The following is a 21,257-nucleotide window of genomic DNA, read 5'->3' as shown; positions in this document are numbered from 1 at the left end:
ATACATTCACATTTTGTTTTTGTGTATTCTTTGAGACAGGGTCTTACTATGTAGCCCAGGCTGTCTGTCCTTAAACCCACAATCTCCTACCTTAGCCTTCTGAATTCTAGGGTTGTAGGTGTGTGCCACCACACCTGACTGTTTAGATTTAAACTGATCGGTTGATAGATTTAATGTTGATGGTAATTGCATGTAGAAATGAACCCATCTGGAAACACTGAACAAGAGATAGTAAGGATTCTCCTTTAAAAAGGGGGAGAGGCTGGAGAGATGGCTAGGAGCTTAAGGGTATATTCTGCCCTTGCAGAGTCGGTTCCCAGCACCCACACTCAGTGGCTCACAACTGCTTATAACTTTAGTGCTAGAGGATCTAATGCCCCCTTCTAGACTCTGCATGCACTTGAACTCGTGTACATGTCCACACATAGATATACAATAATTTAAAATAATAAGGCATTTAAAAAAGAGCAAGAATGGTTCTTATGTTTAAGAATGTATGTGATGATTCATCTTAAAGCAACTTGAAAGTGAATTTCAAATTCTGGTCTTGAATTAATGAGTGACTATTTGATCCCCACCAAATTCTGCCTTGATTTTTATTTTATTTTAAATTTTTCGAGACATGGCTTCTCTGGGTAACATTCCTGACTGTCCTGGAACTCACTCTGTAGACCAGGCTGGCCTTGAACTCACAGAGATTCACCTACCTCTGCCTCCCAACTTCCTTGATTTAATGTGTTCTGTATTTGTTGTTATTTGTCGGTATTATTTACCGGCTTGAGAAAACACAGGTGCAATGGAACCCACTCTTAGAGTTTTTATTAGGGAAGGTAAAGGGTCGAAGTTGGTAGCCCTACAGAAAAGAAAGGTGCAGGGTGGGGGCATGGGGGAGAGAGAGAGTGGGGAATGGGTGGAGCCTGCCTTTATAGGTCACCTCGCGCATGCGTATATAGGCTTCTGTAGCTACACCATGCAGGCACATAGATGATGTGATCACATTGCGTAAGGATTACATAGGACGTAGGGCCCTGGGGTGACTAAGCATTTTGCCTGATTGCTGACAGCACATGCGCAGTCATGTGACTCCAGAAGTGGCTAAGAATAACATTTGTTACAAAATAATTCTCCTAGATTAATACTTACAGATAACTATTATGGCTTAGTTATTTAAAGCAATTTTCTGGTTTTAAGTAAAATTTGTGAATATTTGTGAAAACATTTTTATAATTTGAAGAAAAGGAGTTCATGCATAATGTTTTGTATATTTAGGACATTTTGGGGAATGTTTTATTTTTCATGTGATTTTTTTAACATTTATTTTGTATGTCTATTTATATGGGTGCATGCGTGCCACAGTGTTTGTATGGAGATCAGAGGTAAACTTGTGGAAGTCAGTTATCTCATATTATGTGTGAGCCCTGATACTGAATTTAAATTATCAAGCTTGGTGGCAAGCACTGATGAACCATTCTGCTATCTCAGGAGACTTTTTTTTTAATATTTTATTTTTATTGAAAAGATCATGTTTTCTTAAGTGCCAAAAAGCAAAATCTTCCTTCTATCCCAGACAATAACTTCTCCTATTTCTCTTTTTCCTTTCATTTCCTTTTCTTCCCTTTTCTTTTTTTCTTTTTTCTTTTCTGGAAACAGGGTCTCACTAGTTAACTCTGCTGGCCTAGAGCTCTCTATGTAGACCAGGCTGGCCTCAACTCAAAAAGATCTATTTGCCTGCTTTGCCTCTGCCTGTTGAATGCTGGGATTAAAAGGTGTGCTGCCATGCACGGCTCTAAGTGTGTGCAGGAAAGAGACACAGAGACAGAGGTGACAGACTTTCATGTATCCCAGGCTGCCTTCAAAGTGACCCTCTTGCATTTAATTCCCAAATGCTGGAGTTACAGACCTTCATTATCATTTTGGGTTTCACCCAGACCATTAATCCCTTCTGCTAGTCCCTTCTGTTGCACTGAACAAATGGGAACACCTCCAGGCTTAGATGTTGTTTTCTAACTAGTCATCCGTTGTTGGTGGACATTTACATTATTTCTAGTACTTAAAACCAGTGCCCTTACTGGATATCCTTACATACATGTCCTTGTACATATACGTGTCTTGTTTGTAGGATGGATTCCTGGAAGCATTAACTGCTTAGTTAAAGGATATATTTATTGAACAGATAAAAAGGGGATGTTATGTGTATGTTACAATTTTTATATGCTGACAGATTGGAAGATTGTGATTTTTCAAAGATGAAAGATTTCTCATGTTAGCTCTATTTTTCAATGAATTGTGATTTTGTTTTTAAAGTATCGAGGGTCAGGTTTTGCCAGGTTTTGTTGTTGTTGTTTTTCTTTTCTTGTTGTTTGCTTTTTGAGACAGGGTTTCTCTGTGTAGCCCTGGCTGTTCTGGAACTCGATCTGTAGACCAGGCTGGCCTGGAACTCAGAGATTTGCCTGCTTCTGCCTGCCGATTGCTGGATTTAAAGGCATGCATCAGCACCACCCAGCTAAGTTCTAAGTGCTTATCTTGTTTGTTTGTTTGTTTGTTTGTTTGTTTGTTTGTTTTTCGAGACAGGGTTTCTCTATGTAACAGTGCTAGCTATCCTGAAACTTGCTTTGTAGACTATGCTGGTCTCGAACTCAAAGAGATCTACCTGCCTTGGTCATGTTAGTGACTTAATGCTTCAAAATGTAGTTGGAAACTATTTAAAGCAAGTGGCAATTAGTACTTAGAAATTACTTTGCCAGAAGGTAGCAGAGGTGCATCTGCTCTTGAGGTTGTAGCTGTTGTGAAATGGTAGGACTTCCTCTTTTCTCCTGAAGTGATAATGCTTGTCTAAAAGAGATTGACTTGGTAAACTTTTAGAAATGCATCCTGGAAGTGAAATGAGGTGTCGCTGGCAGGTGAGTGAAAACAGTCATTGGAATAAAGTGGAGTCTTCCCTTAGCTAAATAAACCTCCAGAAAAAGAAAGTTGAAGTTAAGATTCCTGTGTAAGGTTGTCAAACTTTTATGCTGTATATTTTCTTTCAGATTCCTTTGTTTCTTCCTCTTCCTCTCAGCCTGTATCTATATTTTCGACCTCACAAGGCAAGTCCGTAACTTTTTTTTGCACATTAACATAAGAAAAATGTTAAGAAAGAGGCTGTAACTGAGGATGAGATGGAAATTTTTTATTGCCTCTATATCTCTTAAAATGGAAAATAGTGACTAGCCCATCCTTTTGCTACTTAAGGTAGGTCTCAAATGAGGCTGAGCGAACCATTTAATACAGCATAAGCTTTAGATGTAGTTTTGACTATTAAAAATTAAAAACTAGGGCTGGAGAGATGGCTTAGTGGTTAAGAGCACTGGCTGCTCTTCCAGAGGACCTGGATTCAGTTCCCAGCACCCACATAGCAGCTCATAACTGTTTGTAGTTCCAGTTCCAGGGGATCCAACACCCTCACACAGACATACAGGCAGGCAAAAGACCAATGAATATAAAATTTTTTAAAAATCATAAAAAAAATTAAAAACTTGGGCCAGTGAGATGTCTCAGCAGGTTAAGATGCCTTCCACCTGGCCTAATAATCTGAGTTCAGTCTTCAGGACCACATGGTAGAAGGAGAGAATCAATTTCCATAGGTTGTCCTCTGATGTCACACACACACACACACACACACACAGAGTTAAACGTATATTGCATTGGAAATGGTAGCTCAGCAGTTAAGATAAAAGCTCCTGCTGCCTTTCCAGAGGCCCTAAATTTGATTACCAGCAATTATGTTGGGTGAGTTACTGTATTTCTAACTTCAGGGGATCAGTGCCCCCTTCCTGCTTCCACAGGCACTACACTGTACATGAGTATACCACCCCACTCCCCCACAGAGACACACAATTAAAATAAATCTTAAAATGTTTTAAAGCTTGCCTGTAGGGTTTGGGACTTCTCAATCCCAGCATGCACTTAACCTATTAATTTGAATGTATGTAATTGATATAGAGGGCAGTGGCTTTAGAAAGCAGTACACTTCCACTGACCTACCAAGTAACAGCCTAGCTACAGGATTTTTAATGTCAGTCTGACTGAAGTTCATTCCAACATCAAGGCTGCTTTCTGATCCTTAGGAATATTGAACAAGTCAGTTGACTTGTAGCAGCTAAGGCTCCTTATCCCAGAGATTAAGCTTGTGACTTAAAAAAAAAAATCCAAGTGTGGTAGCTCACACCTATAATCCTAGGACTCTGAAGGCAGAGGCAGGAAGGTCACCTGAGAGTTCCAAGCCAGCCAGGATTGCACAGCAAGATCCACCTAGTCAGGAAAAAAAAAAAAAAAATGTCTACCAGTGGGGAAGGCATCTTCTTGGCAGTTCTACCAAGAATGTGAGAGTGTGCTGTGTGCTTTGTTGATTAATGCTGCTAGTAAAGTGCACTCCATTTGTACTGTGCTACTAAACAAATACAGGTCAGTGGGAAACTCTTAGTTTTTAAAGATAAAATGATAAGACTGTTATGGCTCAGTGATAGAACACTTGCCTTCCATGCACAAGTCCCTGGGTTCAGCCCCAGCATCAACTGAGTGCTGGGGGTGGGGGGAGGGGCATCTATAATTAAAGTCACTAGTACATCTCAAAAGTTCTGTATAAAGTGTTCATTGTTCTAGCTGGGGTTTTCTACAGGTTGGCTGCTGGTTCATTAGGAAGACTGACCTTATAATAATAAAAACACAGCACTGGGGATGCAGCTCAATTGAGGACACTTGACTAGTATATGTGAGGCCCTGAGTTAGACACCCAGCACTGCAAAAATTAAAAAGTAGTCTGGAGAGAGATGGCTCAGTGGTTAAGAGTACTAGCTGCTCTTGTAGAGGACCAGGGTTCAGTTCCCAGCACCCATGTGGCAATTTATAAACCATCTGTAAATCCTGTTCTGGGGGATCCAGTGGCTTCTGTTCCCACAGGCACCAGGCAGGCATGAAGTGAACTTACATATAGGCACATAAAACACTTGTGTTCATAAAATAAATAGAAATATTTTTTTAATTTGAAAAGAATAAAAATCTTATGAAATGTTTTAATCAGACTGATAACATTAGAGCCCCTAAGTCCTTTATGGTAGCCATAATTATATGATACTAAGATAAGTAGATTCATTATTCTGCTATCTTATAAGCCAAATCATGACCTTTGAAATACATATTTACTTTTTGCTTATCAAAGAATTTTATTTTGACTCATGCAGATTCAGAATAGTCTTACTGTAAAGGCAGTTAATGGTGCTTTATCCCTCACAGTGTTCCAGCCCAGCCTCATTAGTAGCAGTTCCCTTACAAAACAAAACAAAAAACCAGTATCTAAAAATCAGTCCAGGGGAGCTCTGCCAGTCTGGAGGCCAGCCTGTTTATCGTGTAAAGAAGCGCTTGGTAGATGATTAGTTGTGCTCTAGGGTAGCCAATATTGGAAGCTTCTAGTCTGCCTTTAAAAATAAGGAGAGGAAGTTGGTATGTTTGGTTATCGAAGCCCTGGGATTAGAAGCAGTTCTGTCTCACAGAGGCTCTTCTGAGTGCTGCCACCAGCAGGAACCTGGAGTCCATAACTGTCACTAACCCGACTAATCTTTTCTGCATCCCTTGGCCCTTTAGTTTTGGAGAAAACACACTACTTTTATCTATCCAAACTGTAGCCATCATTAAGTAGAACATTTTTAGATTTAAGAATGATTTGTGGGCTGGGATTGTAGCTCAGTAATTGTCATATATTAAGGACCTAGGTTCAATCCTCAGCATACAACAACAAAAATTGTTTTATATTTTTAATACGGAAATACAGATTATCTATTTACCATTATCAGGTTTCAGGGAGGGACATTTATCAAAAAGAAAAAAAAAGACGTCATTAATTTGAATTGAGTGAAAATGTTTTTCCAAAATTATGTTTATTAACTTTTATGAAAGACATACTGCATACCTTGGAAGTCAAGCTTTTTTTTTTCCCCCAGAGCTGAGGACTGAACCCAGGGCCCTGTGCTTGCTAGGCAAGCACTCTACCACTAAGCTAAATCCCCAGCCCCCAAGCTTTTTAATAAATATAGTTAATATGTCAATGGAATAATCAGTTTCTTAATTAACTTGTGCTCTGGAGTAGACCCTTGTAGTCTTGTGCCTCTGGGCTCCTTTTTCCACAGGCAGAACTAAACTTCAGGCACTCCCTAAGCCTTTCAGAAATGAAGAATGAATTTTAATGGTGACTTCCTGTGTGTTATAAGACACATAAAGGCATTGGCAGACATAGTGTATGTGGATACTTTTACAACAACAAAAATTTTTAGTGAGCTTTTACCATGTTAGTATTTGATGCAGATCCTTGATCCTCACAGCCAGTGGTAGAGGGAAGGTACCAGCTCAGTGGAGCAACCTGGCTTTAGAATGGAGAGATGCCTGGCTCAGGGTCACACAGACCAAGGACTCCGAAGCCCCTGCGTATAACTGCTGCCCCTGTGACACAGACGATCAGATAAATAGCTGTATTTAGGATTTAGAAACTTTTTAAAGGATGTTATATTGAAGTTGATATTAAAACCATGAGAGCAAAAACAAACAAAACACGAGAGCAAAAGCGATAGAACTTTAACCATATTCCCATTATTAGTGGTCTAATATGCTATCATTTTTGGGAGAGACCCTCCATTAAACACAAAATCAAATTGAAATTTGGTTTTGGCTTTGAAGAGAGTAGATCTGAAAAATACTTTGATTTTCTTTAGAAAAATGTTTTGGTTTTTTTTTTATTTTGTTTTAAGTAGATGGAAATAAGATTGGAAAGAGGGGCTCCATCTACCATTGAGGATTGGAAGTGGAACTGCACTGTGGGCATTTGTGCTCAGTTTGACTGATGTAGTGGGTGTCTGGAATAGAAAGTTACAACATTGAACTTTGGGGCAAGCATTGAGGAAAACATTTTGCCAGTTACAGCCTTTTTCTAAAAAAACAAAAAAAAAATTTTTTTTTGAAAGTGGAACATTTTTCTTTGTACAAAGGAGACTTTTTGTTTAGGACCTTGCTTGGCTGCAAAGTTGTCTGCTGGCTGACTTCCTATTTGGATGCTGTGGCTGAAAGTCGCTGGTACTGTTGTGCACGGTGATGTGTCTTGCCTTGTTTGTGAACTTAAGAAAATTCAAGTGTAGGAAAACCTGCACCTGAATATTTCAAGCCTCCCTTGTGTTGAGATACTTCTGTGTGAGAGCGTGACTTAGTGGCTACTGCAGGCTGGCGCCCCTTGCTACTGTGTGGTGTCGATGTTGAGAGTACCCCTTTAATTAAAACTAGGAATCCTGAGTGAGGGGAATGAACTGGGTGGTAATCATAACAGTAGTCTCAGCTATCCATTCTTTTTAGGAAGAACTCTTGAACAGTCTGTCTATGATGCTTCTTGGATTTAGATCACATGTTTTTCAGTGATTAAGGTAGGACCATTTACATAGAGAAGTAGTAAACTTACTCTAAGAGCTGTTTGAGTGGAAAAAATGTAGAGAAGATAATTTTTTAAGAGTAGGGTAAGCTGTAAGGGATTTTACAGTTCAGATATATTCATTTGATGTATACGTTGAGTTCACTTGAAGTTGTTATTTTTTTAATTGTGTCATTTTTTTAATCCTCATCTTATAAAATATTCTAATTCTAGAAAACCCTCTTCAGTCAATTCCCATGCCAGACTTCCTAGTCAAGTGGAGTTTTGACTTATTCCATTCAAATGTAGTGTTACTGTATTTTTAAAAATAGGCTTAGCATTGGCTTTGTTAGTTTAGTGTGTGATTCTGGGAACGGGACCCAGAGCCGAGCACAACATGCTCTGCAAGTGCTTTGCCATTGAGCTCCACCCCGGCTCTATGGGAATAAAGTAGACAAAGAAGATCCACCCCTGCTCCTCTTCTACTGTGTCATTGTGCTCCTGGACAAAATGACAGACAATGAAGACTGGTTACCACTTGTGACTTATAGAACTGGAGCTCTGAAATGCAGCTCTGATCATTCTGCCCCCTAAAATTTACCAGATATGCTGAAGCCTAGAGAACAGACTCTGGGCTCTATCCTTGGAGATTCTGAGTTAGTGAACAAAAGATACAACTCCAGAAATACATGATGGTATACACTTTAATCCCAGCACTCAGGAGGCAGAGACAGATGGATCTCTGTTAATTTGGGAACAGCTTCCTCTACAAAATGAGTTCCAGGCTTGCCAGGGCTATGTAGGGAGAGGTTGTCTCAAAAGAGATTTAATTTTTTTTTTTTTTTTTTTTTTTTTTTTTAATAAAAAGCTCCTATAGCTGGGCAGTGATAGCACAGGCCTTTAATCCCAGCAAGTTCCAGGACAGCCAAGGCTACACAGAGAGAAACCTTGTCTGGAGAAAAAGAAGAAAAAAAGAAAAAGTGCCTCTACAATACTAGTAGTTCCCCAAAGAATTGTAAAAGGTTGTGCCCAAGGTGGTTTGTTTTTTGTTTTTGTGCTAGGTTATTAAAATCATGCAGCTACTTATACACTGAGTTAAGATGGAATTTTTTTTTTTTTTTTTTGGTTTTTCGAGACAGGGTTTCTCTTGCGCCTTTCCTGAATCTCGCTCTGTAGACCAGGCTGGCCTCGAACTCACAAAGATCCACCTGGCTCTGCCTCCTGAGTGCTGGGATTAAAGGTGTGCGCCACCACCGCCCGGCCAAGATAGACTTTTAATCCTTGGTGAAGATGGCTTGCAGACACCTTTTTGTTTCCAACCTTGGCTTAGCTTTTGTTGTGTTGATTTTAACATCTTCATTCACATAGCACCTAACACAAGTTGAATTGCTGTTTGACTTAGACCAAATGATGTAGAAGTTTTTCACTACCTAAAACTTAGAACTGGAGAGAAAGCTCTTTAAAGTCAACTGTGGTGGTACAAGCCTATCACCTCAGCATTGCATCTTGCCCCTCAAATTAAAGGCATAGGATAGTATGGCGTCTGTGTCAGGAAAGTTTTTGTGTGAGATTGAGCAGTTTGCCTACCTTTATACAGTAGTATAAGGACTTCGTGTCTGTGTGTGGTTAGGTAGTTTGCAGAGGAGAAGACACCTCGATGTTTCTCAGGACCTGCTCACCTTGGATTTTTGAGGCTTCTGTATTTCAGTTGGCCTGGAACTTGCTGGTTATGCTAAGCTGACTGGCCAGTGAGTCCTAGAGATCTGTCTGTCTGCATCCTCAGTGCTGTGATAACAGATGTTCACCCCTGTGCCCGGCTTTTTTTAAACTTGGGTTTCTGGGGAACAAACTCAAGTCCTCATGTTTGATTGACAGATACTACAGACTGAGCTGATACTCCAGCATATATATCTGTGTGTACATCTGTGTATCTGTGTGCAGATGTTCATAGAGGCCAGAAGAGGACATAACCAGCCCCAGTGACCTGCCTGTCTCTGTTCGACATTGCTGGGGTCACAGGCACACAGGTGGATGCTAGGGATTTGAACTCAGGTTCTCATGCTGATTAGACATGCTCTTACCACTGAGCTGTCTCCCCAGCATTTTGTTTGTTTGTTTGTTTGTTTGTTTTGTTTTTGTTGTAGCTTTTTGAGACAGGATTTCGCTGTGTAACAGCCCTGGTTATCCTGGAACTCTCTTTGTAGACCAGGCTGGCATCAAACTAACAGAGATCTATCTGCCTCTGCCTCCTGAGTATTGAGATTAAAGGTGTGTGCCACCACCACCCAGCTCCCCAGCATCTTTTAATTTTTTTTTGCCTGGAAATGGTAGGAAACTTATAGTGGTTAAATGTCAACATAATAAATCTATGTGATATTTACCCTTATTTGTTTAATAAAGTAACACCGTACTTTTGAGTGTTTTGAATTCTTAAAATGAATGTGGATAGTGAGTCCCAATGTTGGAGAAACTAATTTAGAAACTACTTGCAATGATTTCTTTTAATATATTTTATTTTATTTGAGATAATCTCACTATGTAGACCAGGCTGGCCTTGAACTCACAGAGATCCGTCTGCCTTTACTTCTCTAGTGCTGGAATTAAAGGATTGTCCTCTTCTTATTTTAATATGTGTGAGTATTTTGCTTGTATGTATGCCTGATGCCCATAGAGGCCAGAAAAGGGCATTGGATCAATCCCCTGAAATTGGAGTTTTAAATGGCCACCATGTGAGTGCTAGGAACTGAACCCAGGTCTTCTGCCAAAAAATTGCTCTTAGCCACAGAGCCATCTTTCCAGCCTTCCCTCCCTTTTTTTGTTGTTGTTTGTTTTCTGTTTCGTTTGTCTTAGAGACAAGGTGTCATAACACAAGCTGGCTTCAAACTCCTAATCTTACTGCTCCCAACTTTGGGATCCCAGATGTGTGCACCATACCCTACTTGTGAGATTTCTTCATGGAGATCTAAGTATATGTGAAACATTGCAAGGTATATATTTGTCTGTATTTATTTTGGTTTTTGAGACAAGATAACTGTGTAGCCCTGGCTGGCCTGAAGCTCACAGCAGTCTGCCTGCCTCTGCCTCCTGGGTGCTGGGGTCAAAGGCATAAGGCACATGGGCTGGATGTTTGAAAAAAGGAAAACTAGTAGACATTTTCTGAGTCATAAAATAATCCAAAAGTGTTTGACCAGCAAGCCATGTAGCGTGTAGTAATTTAATAGGTAACAACTTTAAAGTTCTCTGGAATTTTCTGCTATGTTGTCAGATACTGATTTGAACAACACTGATGACTATTAAGTGCATGCTGACTACTAATTGGAGAGTTCTTGCTTAGAGCTGTAGTAAAAGATTTGTTATAGTCTGCTTAATGTTTCCACACTAGGAACCTTTTACTTCCAGCCCAATTTTTTTTCATTGTGTTAGTACATATCAGCTCTACCCAAGTTTGTTAGGATTACAATTAGCTGGAATTTCTTTTCATCTGCCAAAATTCTAATGGAGATCATTAAAATGAAAACACAGATGAAGATGTTACCTTCTTTGACTACACATGGGAAAGTCTGACAGTAATGAGAGCTAGCATCTGTATCTTGTGTTCGCCAAAGAAGGAACAAAGCATGTTCTGTTTACCCTCCAAACTTGCCCTCACTAAACGCTGTCCACCCAGATAGTAGTGAGTTATGAAATCATTATTAGGGAGCTGTGTGTGTGTGTGTGTGTGTGTGTGTGTGTGTGTCTGTCTGTCTGTCTGTCTGTCTGTCTTGATATATAGTCTGTACCAGCCTTGAACTCTCAATCCTACTTCACTCTTACCAGTTCTGGGAACCCTGGAAAGCACACATCTCTAAGATTATTTGTGTTTACAATAGTTCTGAGCAGGGACTGTAGCCCAATTGATTGCTTGCCTAGCATTGTGAAGCCCTGGATTTAATTCCTAGCACCCCATAAACCAGAAGTGTTATATTCCTGTAGTACTAGCATTTGGGAAGGTACAGACCAGAGGATCAGGAGTTGAGGGCCATCCTGAGTTACAAAAACAAAATAAGTTTGAGGCCAGCCTGGAACCACAGAAGACTGTCTCCAAAAAAAGGTATAGATTTAAAAAAAGTATTTGCAGTGTGTCAGGTGGGTATGATGTTCATAAGAAAACCCACTAGCATTCTGACAGCAAGAGTTCTAGCCTAACCTCATAGTGCTGCCTTAGATTATTCTATACCCAGTTCAGAACCGTTGGGAGTGTTCAGAATTCAGGGGAAATATGAGAAGCAGGGCATAGGAAACTGGCATTATCATGTCCTGCCAAAAGCACAGTGTATATTTTTCTAGTAATATACACATTCTGTGATCATCATTTCTTTCTTTCTTTCATGCTTTCTTTTTCTTTTCATGGAATATAACCAATACCATTATTTTATTTTTTCTGTTTCATTTATTGCATTAAACCTAGTTTCTGAAACAGTGTCTGGCATGTGATAGACATAGTACATATTTGCTGAATGATAATTCACCTTACTGACACTCTCATCTGTGATAGGTCTTCTGAATCATCTGAAATTCCATGTCTATAAAACAAGTAGGCTGCGCTCTCTTTGTGGGGTGTGGTCAGTTTTGTTTGCCTCAGAATTTTGTTCCTGTTAGGAAAGCTTCAGAATTTTAACCCACTTTGCTGGGCTTCGTTTATCTTACATTCTTTTCATGCTGAGTATCTCAGGTATGTAGTAATGGTTGTAAGCCATGTTTGCTACATTTAAAGCCTCATTTTTTCTGTTAGTTTTATAACCAGACTCTCCCCCCTACCCCCCCCCCCCACCTTTTTTTTTTCATTTATGAAGTTTCCTACTACCTAGGTTACAGTTTGCTGTTCTAAAAGCTCAGATCTTGTGACATAAAATTTTAGTGTTGTGCCAGAATAAGACAACTTTTTTTTTTTTTTTAAAAGGCAGGGTCTCTCTACATAGCTCTGGCTGTCCTGGAACTCACTATGTAGACCAGGCTGGCCTCTGACTCACAGAGAACCTCCTGCCTCTGGTGCCCCCACCCCCACTTCACCCAATTCTAGGGCTAAAGGCATGCACCACCGCTCCCAGATAATAAGACAACTTGTTATATGACATTTGGAAACATCCTATAATAGTGAGATTTTGTTTATTGTACTAAAATTCTTAATTCTTACTTTAGTTTTTAATAAATTTGCATGATGTCATAAATTTCCTTTTATTTGACATAATTAGAACTAGGCTACACATAGAGACAATCTCAAAGGAGTTTTTCTTTCAGATCTTCCCAATTACTCATTCATGCTCAAGGCTTTACTATCCTGAGCCTAGGTAGGTCTCCCCTGACCAAGTTGTGCCTTTGATTCATTTATTTTAGGAATATTTTAAGGTCTGCTTTGTTCCAGCTCCAGAGATGTATCAGTGTGAGAGATAGACAGTGCCTTCTCTCATGTGTGGGAAAGACAGTGCCTTTTTTTGGTATGGTTATTTTCATCTTTCCTTAGATTAGAAAGAGACTATTATAGTAAACGAGTGAATGGTCTTAATACATCACTCCTGTTTTTAAAAGAATTCTATTTACTGTCTTGACCAAAGAAACTCATACCAATCAGTCTTTTTCAAGTAAGAAAGATTTATTTTGGCTCATGAGTTCAGAGTATTCAGTAGGTCAGGAAAAAAAGAACAGGGTGCTGATACTCAAGAGGCCATCTATTTTCTTGTCTGAGCCCTTACACTAGGCATGGGATGGTGCCACCCACATCCAGGGCAGACTTTCACTCCTTAGTTAACCTCTGAAACATCCTCACAGAGTGTTTGAGGTGATTCTAAATTCTGCCAAAGTGACAGTGAAGATGAACCCTCACGAGTCCACCCTTGTCAATTTGACAACTAAATATATCACTGTAACACTGCACATCTGGCCCAGTGTAAGGCTGTGTCCATCTCCATAAATCCCCATAGCCTTAACAGTTTCAACATTGTTCAAAGTAAGCCCAGAGTCTGTCTCCTCAGAAGCTCAAGGCAATCTTACTGTGATACCTTTTTTATTTTGGTTAAAATGGCCAGTCAGAGAGGAGATTGGGAAGCAGGCAGGTTTTTTCAACACTCTTAAGGACATCAGGCAGTTTGGATCCCTTTCTTAAAAGATGGAATGGAATGTTTTTAGTCTGGTTTTCAGGCTCAGGAAAGATCTGCTGCCTCTCTAGATCAAGAACTTAAGCCGAGCCACTTCCTTCTCCTTCTCAGATTGTGAGGACTGTAATAGGGGATCTAATAGTAGAGCCAATGTGTTCTGAATTGTTCAGCTTAAAAGGAAGGTATAGCAGCATGTAATAACAGCAGGCTGTTTTGTGTAGATTATGTTGCTCCTATTAAATAACCTTTCTCTCAAAAAAAAAGAAAAGAAAAGAAAAACTTCCCAAACCTTCCAGTACTATCACCTCCTTATTATGCAGGGGAAAAAAGTAGACAATTAAAAAATACTTGTCCTGAGAATGTTTTGTCATTCACAATTTGTAGCATGATACTGGCTTTTGTTTTACTGTTGGTGGTTTAATGCATGTTTTGTAGGATAACCATTGATGTTTATTTTGTTATGTACTTGTGTGTGTATGCATATGTTTATATACATACATTTTGTATGTGTGTGTGTGTGATTAAAAATAAAAAGCATGCTGCTTGGCCTGACTAGCTAATGTGTACTTGCATCTGGTAAGCAATCTTTTTCTTTCAAATTCTGACCATAGCAGTATTGAGCTCTCTTTGCTCTATTGAGCCACTTTCAGAAATTACGGCTTCCTCCTTTCTTTCATTTTCTGAAATACGTAACCCTGACCTTACAATACTGCTTGGAGAAAAAAGGGAAACATTAGGCAGCCAACTTATTCTAACCAAAGAAGGAAAAGACCCCTTGGTTCCTCTAGGTATGAAAAAGCTGGATGCGTCTCAGGGGACCAATAAGGACAGAGTAGACACTCCGGTTTCTCTTACAGCTGGCGGGTCTTGCAGCCACCCTTCCATTCCAGACAGTTTCCCAGAGCAGCCTGCTTTTCTCTCAAAGGAAACTGGTCCAGCAGAAGAGTGGACAGTTGAAGACCAAGAACCCAAGAACCAGAACAAGGTTCCCAGTGGAGAGGACAGGAGTGCACTGGCTCTTGGGCAGTCAAAGGCAGAACACATTTGTACACACTCCTTGTCCCCTGCTGAACTTTCCGGAACCAGTGTAGAAAAAGATTCTCCTGAGTCACCATTTGAAGTCATTATTGACAAAGCAACTTTTGACAGAGAATTTAAAGATTTGTATAAGGAGAGCACAAATGATTTGGGTGGATGGGCAGCTCCCAGTGATAGAGAATCCCCTGCAGACTTGTTGGAAATGAATGACAAAGTGTTTCCCCTGAGAAGTAAAGAGGCAGGGCGTTACCCAGCCTCTGCTCTGCTCAGTAGACAGTTCTCACACACTACAGCAGCACTAGAAGAGGTGTCTAGATGTGTGAATGATATGCACAACTTCACTAATGAAATACTGACTTGGGACTTAGTTCCCCAAGCCAAACATCAGTCTGATAAATCTTCTTGCACCACAAAAAGTACAGGACTAGACAGAAGTGAACATCGCTCAGAGATTCCAGTTATAAATCTTAAAACAAACGCTCATCAGAAAATGCCTGTATGTTCTCTTAATGGGAACACTCCCATCACCAAATCCACAGATGACTGGGCAGAAGCATCTTCCTCTCCAGAAAACATGGCTGGAAAACCTGACAAAGACTACCTCAGTTCCACAAAAGAAGCCAGCGGCAGAGGTGTGCCAGGCAGTTCCCATCCGCATCCAGAGCCGCCTGGCTCTGTGCCTGAGAAATGGGTCTCAGGCTCTGGAGCAGCCACAGTGGGAGCAGGTTTACCTGATCTGAGGGACGCCTGGCCTAGCTCTGTTCTGGGGGAAGTAGCAGAGGCCGATAGTTCTGGGGAGTCCGATGACACGGTCATAGAGGACATCCCAGCAGATCCCTCATTTGAGACCAACACGGTTCTGCCCCCCAAACCTGCAGAAACAAGTGCAAGGGATATCAAAGAGACTCTCAGTGGTGAGGCTGTGAGGAGTGAAGTGTGTGAAAACTCGGGAGAGCCGAGCAGTGCCTCTGAGGTGCATCAGGCCCAGCCAAAAACTACTCTCGGAAGGAGTCGGGAAGGTGAGGAGGGGTGTTCTCAAGTACCTAATACTCCGAATAAAGTCGCCCCTGAAACAACACCTGCTGTAACTGACAACCCCACAGTTCCTTCAGCAGCACCTCCAAGTGTTCTTAGTGGTACAGGATTCCCGCTAACTGTGAAAGCTTCTGTCAACTTGGAGTCTTTGCTTGGAAAATATGTTGAAGATACAGATGGTTCCTCCCCTGAGGACTTGCTGGCTGCCTTCACAGGAGCCAGAGAGAAAGGAATAGTGGATGAAGATCACAGCGGCTTAGAAGCAGTGAAGACAGCAGACTTGAAAAACACTTTGCCTGTGGAACTCTTGCATGAAAGTGAGCTAGATGGTTCTGAAATCAAAGACATTAAAAGCAAATACAGTGAGCACAGCACAGAAACAAGTGGAGGTGAGCTGGGTGTGCACGCTCCTCAAGGTGCCCCCATGGTGTCTCCTGACTTAGAGCAAGAGCAGCTCACCATCAGAGCCATTAAAGAATTAGGGGAAAGGCAGACTGAGCAGGTGCAGACTGAAGGAGCAGCTCCTGGAGGAAAACTCAAGCAAGCCTTTGCTCCACAATCTTGGCCACAGAGGTCATCTAACATCCTAGAACACATGGATGTCAAGACTGGATCTGATCTTGGGATTCCCAGAAAGCCCACTGTCATCAAAGACACTAGAGTAGATCCTATTTCCAGCCTTAGCAAGACTGAAACGGTTAACAAGCATGTCCTAGCGAGACTTCTGACTGACTTCTCAGGTAACCATTTACATCAGAAATTCTGCATGTGGTTGATTCTTCTGTGATTATCATTCTGCTTTATGCCGTAAACATAAAAGGAGATTTCCCTGCACACACATACTTAGTGGTCACTTAACTTGTTTCTCTATACCTGTATTTCCCAAAGCCACAGACTACTTGGTCATACTAACCTCCTAAGTTTTTAATGTTTCTGTTCTGTTTCAAGGTCCTTTCTTTAGAGGTGGCCTGAGTATGGCTACTGCCTTTAAAAATTTTTTTTATGTGTATGAGTGTTTTACCTTCGTGTATATGTTTATGCATCATGTGTGTGTGCAGTGCCAGAAGAGGCCAGTGGATCCCCTGAAATTACAGTTACAGAAGGTTGGCAGCTGCCATGTGGGTGCTGAGAGTTGAACCCAGGTCCTCTGTAAGAGCAGCCAGTGCTCTTAACCTTTGAGCCATCTCTCCAGCCCCACCCTTAAAATATTACCACGTTCTTATTTATTTACTAATTTTCGATTTTGTGGTTTTGTTTGGAGACAGGGTTACCCAGGCTGGCCTAGAACTGACTATGTAGCCCAGGGTATTGAACTACTGTAATCCTGCTTCAGCCTCTCGAGTGCTGGGATTGCAGACCAGTCTGCGTCTTTTTATTTTCAAAGTTTCTTTTTTTAAAATCTCCATGTTAGTTAACATTGATGGACACTTGGATTTTTTTTTTTTTTTTTTTTTTTTTTTTTTTTTTCGAGACAGGGTTTCTCTGTGTAGCTTTGCGCCTTTCCTGGAACTCACTTGGTAGCCCAGGCTGGCCTCGAACTCACAGAGATCCGCCTGGCTCTGCCTCCCGAGTGCTGGGATTAAAGGCGTGCGCCACCACCGATTTTTTTTTTTTATAAGGGACTTATAAATTTTAGTTAACAAAGATAAAAGAATTCCTGCAGGGACACTCAATAAATGTAAGTTTTAATTAATTTACTGTGTTCCACAGAGGATTTATGCTCTAAAAGTAGGTGACCATTATTATAGTGCTCCTTTGGAGTAATACTTAAGAGAAACTCATTCACTCATACTTCAGACCTACTGAATAGTCTTTAGACAACAGAACATTTGACAGTACAGAAGCTCTTCTTGTGAGCTGTTTATTTGAAATGATCCTTTTCCTAGCAGTTAGCTCCCAGTAAAATGGTTTTGAATGCTGTTTGTCTCACAAAGTGTATTAGGTTACTTTTTATTGCTATGAAGAGACACCACGACCAAAGCAACTTATAAAAGAAAGCATTTAAGAAGGGCTGGATTACAGTTTCAGAGTGTGAATTCATGACTATCATGGTGAAGAACACAGAGGCAAATAGGCAGGCATGGCTCTGGAGCAATAGCTGAGAGCTTCCATTTGATACACAATCAGGAAACAGAGAACAAACTGGGGTGGCATGGGCTTTTGAAACTTCAGTGGCACACCTCCACCAACATGGCCATACCTATTAGTGCTTACCAAAACAGTTTCACCAACTAGGGACCAAGCATTCAAATATATGAACCTATGGGGGTCATTCTCATTCAGACTACCACAGAAAGTTTAAGGGGGGAAAGGGATATTTAAAGCTCTGCACATAGCCCACCTTGTGGCTCAAACTTGTAATCCTAGCACTAAAGCAGGAATATTGCCTTGAATTCAAGGTTAGCCTGGGCTACACGTTAAGACCCTATTTCCAAAAACAAAGCTGTCCATAAAAAATGGCTCTGGACCTCACATCTGATACCCAAGCTTTTTACCCTTACTGCATAGACAGTATTAGGTGCTGTGTAGACTTCCGTAGTTTTTAAACTTTTTTGATACTTGATCCTTCTTTGCAAATGAAGTCATACTTAAAAGTTGTAGTATTTATAACAAAAGTTAAGATTTTGGTCAGGCACGTTGGTACACACCTATAATTCTCACACCTGGGAGGTTAAGCAGGTGTTCAGTCATCCTTGGTTACATAGTAAGTTTGAGGTCAGCCTAGGATATGTGAAACTGTCTTGGGCGGGGGTGGGGGGGGGGTGGGGGGGGATGGGACAGGGAAGGAGTTGCATTTAAAATAAACATTTATGTCTAATTCTCCTATGAATGTATTTCTTTACTAAAGACCATGGCCTCCGGACGGTGATGGCGCACGCCTTTAATCCCAGCACTCAGGAGGCAGAGCCAGGCGGATCTCTGTGAGTTCGAGGCCAGCCTGGTCTCCAAAGCCAGTTTCAGGAAAGGTGCAAAGCTACACAGAGAAACCCTGTCTCGAAAAACCAAAAAAAAAAAGAGCATGGGCAATCAGGCAGTGGTGACACACACCTTTAGTTCCAGTACTCCAAAGGCAGAAGCAGGCACATCTCTGTGAGTTCCAGGACAGCCAAAGCTACACAAAGAAACCCTCTCGAAAACAAAACAACAACAACAACAACAACAAAAAAGGCAGACTACTGGACATACTACTTAATCTTAAATTGTAATCTTTAAAATCAAGAATTATTGAACATTGTAATGGTATTTTAAAGATTAAATGTGAAAATATGATAGTGCATTGTTGAGTATATAGTTAATAGTCAAATGTGGTATGGGACCTGCCTGGCATGTAGTTGATATTGGATAATTATTTGTTGAAAAACCCTAAAATTTGATGCACACCTTTAATACTAGCCCTCCAGAGGCAGAGGCAGGCAGATCTCTGTAAGTTCCAGTCCAGCCTGGTCTATATGGTGAATTCCAGGACAGCCAGAGCTATAGAGATTCTGTCTCAAAAAGAAAAAAAGAAACAACCAAGGAAACCCTAATTTTGTGTGTGTGTGCATGTATTGTTTTATATGGGTGAGTATTTGTCTGCATATGTTTCTGTGCACCACATGCATGCTTCGTGCTCGAGGAGAGCAGAAGAGGACCCTGACCCCTGGCACTGGAGTAGCAAGATGGTTGTGAGTCACCATGTGGGTGCTGGGAATCAAACCCAGGTCCTCTGGAAGAGCAGCCAAGTGTTCCTAACCACTGAGCTATCTCTCTAGCTCCCTAAAATTAAATTTTTAAAGATTTATTTTAGTTTTTTTTATCTCTTCGTAGTCTCTCTCTCTCTCTCTCTCTCTCTCTCTCTCTCTCTCTCTCTCTCTCTCTCTCTGTGTGTGTGTGTGTGTGTGTGTGTGTGTGAGAGAGAGAGAGAGAGAGAGAGAGAGAGAGAGAGAGAGAGAGAGAGAGAGAGAGAGAGAGAGAGAGAGAGGGGAGAGAGACACTTGGATACACGTGCATCATGACAGCTTGAAGCAACCAGTTTTCTTACTCCACCGTGCCAGGAATAAAAAACTCAAGTTGTCAGACCTGGCAGCAAGTCTTTACCCACTAAACCAGCTCACTACCTCTGTTTATGTAATTTTAATTGGTTGGGTGTTTGGTGTGAAACCAGGGCCCGAATGGGTTTCTTTTGCTGACCCCTTTTCTCTACATTGGGGAGCAGAGATTAAATTCAAGGCCCCATGCTTGCCAGACAAGCACAATGCCACTGAGCTACATCCCCTCCCTCACCATGCGCCCCCCTCTCCATCCCCCAAAATCAGAAGAATTAAAGAAAGTAACTATCCTCTAGAAACTGAAGAGTTACTTTTGAGTAATGAGGCATACAAAACTTAGGCCTTAACACCTCCAGTCTAATTTTGGCATTTTTAGACTTCAGTGTAACCTTAGTAAACAAGCCTAACTGGTTCAGCATCTTCCTTTAGTAATGAAGTAAAGGTAATTATTTTGCTATGTTTTATAGTGTTGTTATAAGTAAAGAATTTTGTAAATAGTAATTATTGGTAATTCCCAGCTGAGCTATTTGATCTAGACTGAGAGATGAAAAGACATGTGGAAGTTAAGGATATTTCTCACTGACCAAATTTTGTTATTGGCAAATATTTTTAAATGATAGTTAAGGCAGATTGACATATAGTTAGAAGCTTAAAGGTTATCTTTACAAATTTAAAATTAAAAACCTTGTCAGTTATTTTATGACCATATTTTTAATGATATAAACCATTTCAGTAAAATGCATCAACTTCTTGTTTTCACAAGGTGTGTACACATGATACCCATACACATGTACACATAATTAGAAATAAAATCCTTAAGATTTGTTTATAAGCCGGGCGGTAGTGGCGCACGCCTTTAATCCCAGCACTTGGGAGGCAGAGGCAGGCGGGTCTCTGTGAGTTCAAGGCCAGCCTGGACTACAGAGTGAGTTCCAGGAAAGGCTCCAAAGCTACACAGAGAAACCCTGTCTCAAAAAAAAAAAAAAGAAAGAAAGAAAGAAAAAGAAAGAAAAGAAAAGATTTGTTTATTTATGTACTTTGTGTATATGAGTGCTCTACCTGCATGTACTCCTATATATCATAGAAATAAAATCCCATTATATATAAGCCAACATGTGGTTCCTGGGAATTGAACTCAGGACCTCTGGAAGAACAGCCAGTGCTCTTAACCACTGAGCCATCTCTCCAGCCCTAGAAAGAAAATCTTAAAATTTTAAAATAAAGTCGTAATTTGTTTTTTATTATAGCCAGGTAGGCATCTATTGGACCCAGTCTTCTTGCACATGACTATACTTTGAACAAAATTTTTAAATTAAAAGAAAAAGACCTGAAGGCAGTGTAGAACATACAGAAGCAAGCAGATTCTGAAAGAGTTAACACTTATAAGAAAGAATGGAATATATTTGAACAATTAAATTCAATCCATTTTTACTGCTTGTAACCAGAAAAACAGGCTGAAGTTGGGACTTGACAGTTGGAGAAAACTGAGAGAAGATAACTTAAGTCATTCTCAATGACTAATTAAAAATTAGAAATTAAAAGGGAGGAAGGATCTGGAAAAAGGATCTAGAAGATGAGAGCCTAAAATTCTTTCTATAAAGT

General features: G+C 40.5%; 1 protein-coding gene across 3 annotated transcripts in view; it reads left to right on the top strand.

Moving 5' to 3' along the window:
* Nucleotides 1–21,257, top strand: part of Rtn3 (reticulon 3) — a 56,866-nt gene that overhangs the window by 12,299 nt on the left and 23,310 nt on the right. The window contains exons 2-3 of one of the 3 annotated variants that reach the window (XM_015999188.3): nucleotides 3,030–3,086; nucleotides 14,412–16,367. The exons of 1 other annotated variant lie outside the window; for it this stretch is intronic. In XM_015999188.3, the coding sequence (XP_015854674.2) occupies nucleotides 3,030–3,086; nucleotides 14,412–16,367 (2,013 nt within the window). The remainder of the gene's footprint in view (nucleotides 1–3,029; nucleotides 3,087–14,411; nucleotides 16,368–21,257) is intronic. One more of the 3 variants, XM_015999189.3, reaches the window with a different exon arrangement.

Source organism: Peromyscus maniculatus, chromosome 1, assembly GCF_049852395.1.
Source record: "Peromyscus maniculatus bairdii isolate BWxNUB_F1_BW_parent chromosome 1, HU_Pman_BW_mat_3.1, whole genome shotgun sequence".
Classification (NCBI taxonomy): domain Eukaryota; kingdom Metazoa; phylum Chordata; class Mammalia; order Rodentia; family Cricetidae; genus Peromyscus; species Peromyscus maniculatus.
This window is presented reverse-complemented; position numbering and strand designations above follow the sequence as displayed.